Below are 10,122 nucleotides of genomic sequence, written 5' to 3' on the forward strand. Positions count from 1 at the left end.
TATGTATATATTTATGTGTATATATATGTGTGTGTATATACCTGCGTAACAGGCTTGCAGGGATGATATATCATCCCACAATTACTACCTACTACTATTATTAGTACCTAAAACAACTACTATTACTAGTACTTAATGTAAGGACTAGTAGTAACTGCTGTGTACGTGTGTCAGGACGTTTGTGGTGTACGAGGTGCTGAGGGAGGACGAGTTCTCCCCGCTGAAGAACGCCGACCGCCAAGACGGGAAAGACACGCCCACCACCGCCAGACACGCCCTCCTGTCCCTCCACCACCGCTGGGTGTTGAATGCCGGCGGTCACTTTATGGACGAGAACGGCACCCGTGTCCCCGCCATCCCCAGGTAACACTCGTGCTGCTGGCGGCCGCCCGTGTCTTCCATCTGCTGTTTGTCAGCGTGTTTCACCGCCATCTTGTCCCACGTACGCCACCGTGTTTGCAGAGTTGCCGCAGCAGGAAGTGACGGTCGCACCAAGTAAATATCTCACAAGCCCCGCCCCCTCGCTGCTTTGCTTACTACACACTTCACCTTGGTGGTGCCGCTTCTACCTTATTTTCATGCTGGCTTCCTTTTTCTCTCAATCAACCGCAACTCCCCCCGTGCACCATGCTCTTTGACTAACTAATTAACTACAATACTTGCATCTTTCTCTCAATCAACCGCAACTCCCCCCGTGCACCATGCTCTTTGACTAACTAATTAACTAGAATACTTGCATCTTTCTCTCAATCAACCAAAGTGTACTTCTTGGTGCAAGTATGAAGTATTGTAGTATTCGTACACAAAGTGAAGTGTACTTGAAGTATGAAGTAAATACTATGACGTAATGTAGTATTCATGCACAAAGTGAAGTGTACTTGGTGGAAGTATGAAGTAAAAAGTATGATGTAATGTAGAATTCAAACACAAAGTGAAGTGTACTTGCAGTATGAAGTAAAAAGTATGACGTAAAGTAGTATTCATGCACAAAGTGAAGTGTACTTGGTGGAAGTATGAAGTAAAAAGTATGATGTAATGTAGAATTCAAACACAAAGTGAAGTGTACTTGCAGTATGAAGTAAAAAGTATGACATAAAGTAGTATTCATGCACAAAGTGAAGTGTACTCGGTGGAAGTATGAAGTAAAAAGTACGATGTAATGTAGTATTCTTGCGCAAAGTGCAGGGTACTTGGTGGAAGTATGAAGTAAAAAGTATAAAATAATGTAGTATTCATGCAAAAAGTAAAGTGTTCTTGAAATAGGAAATAAGTACGATGTAATGTAGTATTCATACACAAAGTGAAGTGTACTTGAAACGGGAAATAAGCAGAGGTGGGTAGTAACGCGCTACATTTACTCCGTTACATTTACTTGAGTAACTTTTGGGATAAATTGTACTTCTACGAGTAGTTTTTATGCAACATACTTTTACTTTTACTTGAGTATATTTATAGAGAAGAAACGCTACTTTTACGCCGTTCCATTTATCTACATTCAGCTCGCTACTCGCTACTTTTTTTTATCGATCTATTAATGTTTGTTTTGGTTAATGACAGAGCTTCAAAGTAGAATCTACGTATGTCTGCGTTTCACCAATCACATGCAGTCACTGGTGACGTTGGACCAATCAAACAGAGCCAGGCGGTCACATGACCCGACTTAAACAAGTTAAAAAACTATTTAGTGGTCAATTGTACGGATTATGTACTGTACTGTGCAATCTAATAATAAAAGTTTCAATCAATCAAAAATGTAAAGGAAAAAAGACACTTTTTATTTCAACCGTACTTCCCGTCAAAAGCCTAAAGACTGATCGCACGGTTCCTGTCTTCACAATAAAAGCGCCGCTCCATCGCGCCTGCGTTAACAAAATAAGAGTCTCCGAAAGCCAGCGCAAACAAGCTAGCAAGCTACGGAGTTTGCCGCCAATGTATTTCTTGTAAAGTGTATAAAAACTAATATGGAAGCTGGACAGATAAGATGCCAAAAACCAACGACTTTCATGTGGTATTAGACAGAAAAGAGGAACTTTTTTTCTCCTCCATTTGAAAACGTGGACGTCTGATTCCAATCAATGCAAGTCATCAGAATCAGGTAATACACCAACTTATATTCTTGTCTTCATGAAAGATAGGAATCTATGTGTTAAACATGCATGTATATTCATTAAAACACCTTTAACATATCAACAAAAACGGCAAAATAAATAAATATAAATTATATACTGTATATATATATATATATATATATATATATATATATATATATATATATATATATATATATACATATATGTGTATATATAAGATATGTGTGTATGTATATGATGTGTGTGTATGTATGATATGTGTGTGTATGTATATATGAGGTAGATCACCTCGACTTGGTCATTTACTAAGTAATTGATAAACATTGAAAAACTTATTGGGGTGTTACCATTTAGTGGTCAATTGTAGGGAATATGTACTGTACTGTGCAATCTACTAATACAAGTTTTAATCAATCAATCAAATCAATGAATGCCTACTGAGGCTATGGTGCTGTTAAGTTATTGTGGCTCAATGTGCATTTTTTTTCATTTTATTTTAATGTACTATTATTTAATATATATTATTGTTTTAGTTGCTTAAGAGATACTCCTGGCTCTGAATTTGTTCATTGCTATTTTTATGTTTTTGTGCATTATTTGTTGCCGTAATCAGGTTACTCATCAGTTACTCAGTACTTGAGTAGTTTCTTCACAACATACTTTTTACTTTTACTCAAGTAAATATTTGGGTGACTACTCCTTACTTTTACTTGAGTAATAAATCTCTAAAGTAACTGTACTCTTACTTGAGTACAATTTCTGACTACTCTACCCACCTCTGGAAATAAGTATGACGTAATGTAGTCTTCATACACAAAGTGAAGTGTACTTGGTGAAAGTATGAAGTAAAAAGTATGATGTAATGTAGTATTCATACAAAAAGTGAAGTGTACTTGAAATAGTAAGTAACAAGTATGATGTAATGTAGTCTTCATACACAAAGTGAAGTGTACTTGGTGGAAGTATGAAGTATAAAGTATGATGTAATGTAGTATTCAAATACAAAGTTAAGTGTACTAGAAGTATGATGTAAAAAGTATGATGTAATGTAGTATTCCTACACAAAGTGAAGTGTACTTGGTGCAAGTATGAAGTAAAAAGTGTGATGTAATGTAGTATTCAAACACAATATGAAGTGTATTTGAATTATGAAGTACAAAGTATGATGTAATGTAGTATTCATGCACAAAGTGAAGTGTACTTGGTGCAAGTATGAAGTAAAAAGTGTGATGTAATGTAGTATTCAAACACAATATGAAGTGTATTTGAATTATGAAGTACAAAGTATGATGTAATGTAGTATTCTTGCATAAAATGAAGTCTACTTGGTGGAAGTATGAAGTAAAAAGTATGATGTAATGTAGTATTCCTACACAAAGTGAAGTGTACTTGAAGTTTGGAGTAACAAGTATGATGTAATGTAGTATTCCTACACAAAGTGAAGTGTACTTGAAGTTTGGAGTAACAAGTATGATGTAATGTAGTATTCAAACACAAAGTGAAGTGTACTTGGTGCAAGTATGAAGTAAAAAGTACTGACATCATTATTTACATGCTAATGATCTAAACGTGTTCTTCCTCCTCAGTCGATCTCCTCTTCCTCACACTTGATCACTCTTTCTTCTTCTCTCCTGTCTGCCCACAAACAAATGGAATGTTGGCACACTTGGCACATTTGGCATGTTACGTCCAATCATTCCTTCCTCCGAAACCAAGGCCATGTATATATATATATATATATATATATATATATATATATATATATATATATATATATATATATATATATATATATATATATATATATATATAATCGCTACGATTTCTGGTTGTTCCCATTGGGTTGAGTTTTTCTTTGCCCTAATGTGAATCTGAGCCCAGGATGTCGTTGGGTTTTTGCAGCCCTTTGAGACATTTGTGATTTCGGGCTATATAAGTCAACATTGATTGATTGATTAACTGATTGATACCGTGGTACTGCTTACATTGATGTACATGATTATTGTATATATGATTAATGTACATTAGTATTCCATATATAATTAATGTCTCCCTCATGCAGCCTGAAGGACAGAAGCGACCTGCCAATCAAATGTGAGATATCTCCCCTGCTTTCCTACGCTGGAGAAGTAAGACGACTTTCTGGACTCTTCACTCTTTTTCTTCTCCTCCATTGCAGGAACATATTCTGAAGTCTATTAATAATACATGCCTCCATTACACATCATCATCATCATAATCACATCCTACCAACTTGATTTATTCTACACATGTTATACACCATCATACACACGTTATACACCATCATAGACATGTTATACACCACCATACACATTATACACCATTATAAAAATATTATACACCGTCATACACATATTATACACCATCATACACATATTACACACCATCATACACACGTTATACACCACCATACACATTATACACCATTATAAAAATATTATACACCGTCATACACATATTATACACCATCATACACATATTACACACCATCATACACACGTTATACACCACCATACACATTATACACCATTATAAAAATATTATACACCGTCATACACATATTATACACCATCATACACGTATTATACACCATCATACACGTATTATACACCATCATACACGTATTGTACACCATCATACACATATTACACACCATCATACACATATTATACACCACCATACACATTATACACCATTATAAAAATATTATACACCATCATACACACATTATACACCATCATACACATATTACACACCATCATACACATGTTATACACCACCATACACATTATACACCATTATAAAAATATTATACACCATCATACACACATTATACACCATCATAGACATGTTATACACCACCATACACATTATACACCATTATAAAAATATTATACACCGTCATACACATATTATACACCATCATACACATATTATACACCATCATACACATGTTATACACCACCATACACATACACCATACACATTATACACCATTATGAAAATATTATACACCATCATACACACATTATACACCATCATACACATATTACACACCATCATACACATGTTATACATCACCGTACACATTATACACCATTATAAAAATATTATACACCATCATACACATATTACACACCATCATACACATGTTATACACCACCATACACATTACACACCATTATAAAAATATTATACACCATCATACACATGATATACACCATCATACACATATTACACACCATCATACACATTATACACCATTATAAAAATATTATACACCATCATACACATATTACACACCATCATACACGTTATACACCACCATACACATTATACACCATTATAAAAAATATTATACACCATCATACACACGTTATACACCATCATACACATGTTATACACCACCATACAAATTATACACCATTATAAAAATATTGTACACCATCATACACACGTTATACACCATCATACACATATTACACACCATCACACACATATTACACACCATCATACACATATTACACACCATCACACACATATTACACACCATCATACACATGTTATACACTACCATACAAATTATACACCATTATAAAAATATTATACACCATCATACACACGTTATACACCATCATACACATATTACACACCATCATACACATGTTATACACCACCATACACATTATACACCATTATAGAAATATTATACACCATCATACTCACTTTATACACCTTCATACACATTTTATACACCATCATACACATGTTATACACCATTATACACACGTTATAGCTCGCGCGGTATAGCTCGGTTGGTAGAGTGGCTGTGCCAGAAACTTGAGGGTTGGAGGTTCGATTCCCGCTTCAGCCATCCTAGTCACTGCCATTGTGTCCTTGGGCAAGACACTTTACCCACCTGCTCCCAGTGCCACCCACACTGGTTTGAATGTAACTTAGATATTGGGTTTCACTATGTAAAGCGCTTTGAGTCACTAGAGAAAAGTGCTATATCAATATAATTCACTTCACTTCACTTCACTTCACTATACACCGTTATACACAATCATACACATATTATACATCATCATACACATAATACACACCATCATCCACATTGTATACACCACCATACACATTATACACCATTATAAAAATATACACCATCATACACATGATACACACCATCATACACATTATACACATTATAAAAATATTATACACCATCATACACATATTACACACCATCATACTTATATTATATAACATCATACACATACTATACACCATCATACTTATATTATACACCATCATACACATACTATACACAATCATACACATATTATACACCATCATACTTATATTATACACCATCATACACATACTATACACCATCATACTTATATTATACACCATCATACACATACTATACACAATCATACACATATTACACACCATCATACTTATATTATACACCATCATACACATATTACACACCATCACTCTTATATTATACACCTTCATACACATACTATACACCATCATACACATATTACACACCATCATACTTATATTATACACCATCATACACATACTATACACCATCTTACTTATATTATACACCATCATACACATATTATACATCATCATACAGATGTTATACACCGTCATACACATACTATACACTATCATACACGTATTATACACCATCATACTTATATTATACACCATCATACACATATTACACACCATCATACTTATATTATACACCATCATACACATACTATACACCATCATACACATATTACACACCATCATACTTATATTATACACCATCATACACATATTACACACCATCATACTTATATTATACACCATCATACACATATTACACACCATCATACTTATATTATACACCATCATACACATATTACACACCATCATACTTATATTATACACCATCATACACATACTATACACCATCATACACATATTATACATCATCATACAGATGTTATACACCGTCATACACATATTATACACCATCATACACATATTACACACCATCATACATATGTTATACACATATTATACACCATTATACACCATCATACACATATTACACACCACCATACACATATTATACACCATTATACACCATCATACACAATTTACACACCATCATACACGTTATACACCGTCATACACCGTTATACACCATCATACACATATTACACACCACCATACACATATTATACACCATTATACACCATCATACACAATTTACACACCATCATACACGTTATACACCGTCATACACATATTATACACCATCATACACATATTACACACCATCATACTTATATTATATAACATCATACACATACTATACACCATCATACTTATATTATACACCATCATACACATACTATACACAATCATACACATATTATACACCATCATACTTATATTATACACCATCATACACATACTATACACCATCATACTTATATTATACACCATCATACACATACTATACACAATCATACACATATTACACACCATCATACTTATATTATACACCATCATACACATATTACACACCATCACTCTTATATTATACACCTTCATACACATACTATACACCATCATACACATATTACACACCATCATACTTATATTATACACCATCATACACATACTATACACCATCTTACTTATATTATACACCATCATACACATATTATACATCATCATACAGATGTTATACACCGTCATACACATACTATACACTATCATACACGTATTATACACCATCATACTTATATTATACACCATCATACACATATTACACACCATCATACTTATATTATACACCATCATACACATACTATACACCATCATACACATATTACACACCATCATACTTATATTATACACCATCATACACATATTACACACCATCATACTTATATTATACACCATCATACACATATTACACACCATCATACTTATATTATACACCATCATACACATATTACACACCATCATACTTATATTATACACCATCATACACATACTATACACCATCATACACATATTATACATCATCATACAGATGTTATACACCGTCATACACATATTATACACCATCATACACATATTACACACCATCATACATATGTTATACACATATTATACACCATTATACACCATCATACACATATTACACACCACCATACACATATTATACACCATTATACACCATCATACACAATTTACACACCATCATACACGTTATACACCGTCATACACCGTTATACACCATCATACACATATTACACACCACCATACACATATTATACACCATTATACACCATCATACACAATTTACACACCATCATACACGTTATACACCGTCATACACATATTATACACCATCATACACATATTACACACCATCATACATATGTTATACACCATTATACACATATTATACACCATTATACACCATCATACACATATTACACACCACCATACACATATTATACACCATTATACACCATCATACACAATTTACACACCATCATACACGTTATACACCGTCATACACCGTTATACACCATCATACACATATTACACACCACCATACACATATTATACACCATTATACACCATCATACACAATTTACACACCATCATACACGTTATACACCGTCATACACATATTATACACCATCATACACATATTACACACCACCATACACATATTATACACCATTATACACCATCATACACAATTTACACACCATCATACACGTTATACACCATCATACACATATTACACACCACCATACACATATTATACACCATTATACACCATCATACACGTTATACACCGTCATACACATATTATACACCATCATACACCATCATACACATATTACATACCTTCATGGCAAGTCCTCTAGTATCTTACACTCCACACACATTGATCAACTGTCACTAAAGGTGTGTTCCTCCTGAAGGGTCTCCAAGCCCTGGTGAAGGATCGAGAGTTTCAGTCCATGCTGATCATTGACGAGCACGGCGTCCATGAGCAGGTCAAGAACGGACTTTAAGACCTGAAAACAACCTCGTTTTTTTTTTCTCCACATTGCCTGTGAAGTCATCAATGTGCAATAACAGGGCCATCATGCATATATATATATATATATATATATATATATATATATATATATAAATATATATATATATATATAATTCTATGTGTTTTCTTTATTTTCATGACTATTTACATTGTAGATTGTCACATCAAAACTATGACTGAACACATGTCGAGTTATGTACTTAACAAAAAAAAATGGTGAAATATCTGAAAACATTTTTTATATTCTAGTTTCTTAGAAATAGCCATCCTTTTCTCTGATTGCTGCTTTGCACTCTCTTGGTGTATATATATATATATATATATATATATATATATATATATATATATATATATATATATATATATATATATATATATATATGTATGTTGATTAGTAAAAACTGGAAGCTTGTTCATCTGTACACTTGTGGTATCCACGAGGCTTTAAAAAAACAAAAACATTATTTTTTTAATTAAAACAATAATCAGTTGAAGTAACTTTCAGTGAAAAAAAAGAGTTGAGCAATAAAACCAGAATCTTTATTGCCATTTTACAAGTAAATTGTGTGCAACCTTTTTCAGTGCATTTTAAATAATGAAAAATAAATGAATTAAAAACAGTAAAACTTGTCCTGTGTTGTACATTTAGCTGCTGGTTTTCCAAGTAAGGGGAAGCTCATATTCAGCTCCAGTCGAAACTCAAATTCTAGATAAAAAGATGCTAGATATGCCAATCAAAACATCACGTCCATCAGTCATTCCTAACCATAGGGTCGGGGCCCGTCCTCTAAAACAGTGGTCGACAACCACCGAGCCGCGGTGCGATTGGTACCGGACCACAGAAGAATTTTTTATTAATTT

At 33.4% G+C, this 10,122-nt stretch overlaps 1 protein-coding gene across 3 annotated transcripts in view; it reads left to right on the top strand.

The window, feature by feature from the left end:
- The window catches only part of LOC133543867 (UDP-N-acetylhexosamine pyrophosphorylase-like), a 35,156-nt gene extending 25,269 nt beyond the window's left edge, over positions 1-9,887 (top strand). For 2 of the 3 annotated variants that reach the window (XM_061888728.1, XM_061888730.1), the window contains 4 exons: positions 175-363; positions 463-495; positions 4,153-4,219; positions 9,140-9,887. In XM_061888728.1, the coding sequence (XP_061744712.1) occupies positions 175-363; positions 463-495; positions 4,153-4,219; positions 9,140-9,232 (382 nt within the window). In that variant the 3' untranslated portion in view covers positions 9,233-9,887. The remainder of the gene's footprint in view (positions 1-174; positions 364-462; positions 496-4,152; positions 4,220-9,139) is intronic. The other variant, XM_061888729.1, reaches the window with a different exon arrangement.
- The last annotated feature ends 235 nt before the right edge of the window (positions 9,888-10,122 follow it).

Source organism: Nerophis ophidion, linkage group LG26 (genome assembly GCF_033978795.1).
Source record: "Nerophis ophidion isolate RoL-2023_Sa linkage group LG26, RoL_Noph_v1.0, whole genome shotgun sequence".
In the NCBI taxonomy this organism is placed as follows: domain Eukaryota; kingdom Metazoa; phylum Chordata; class Actinopteri; order Syngnathiformes; family Syngnathidae; genus Nerophis; species Nerophis ophidion.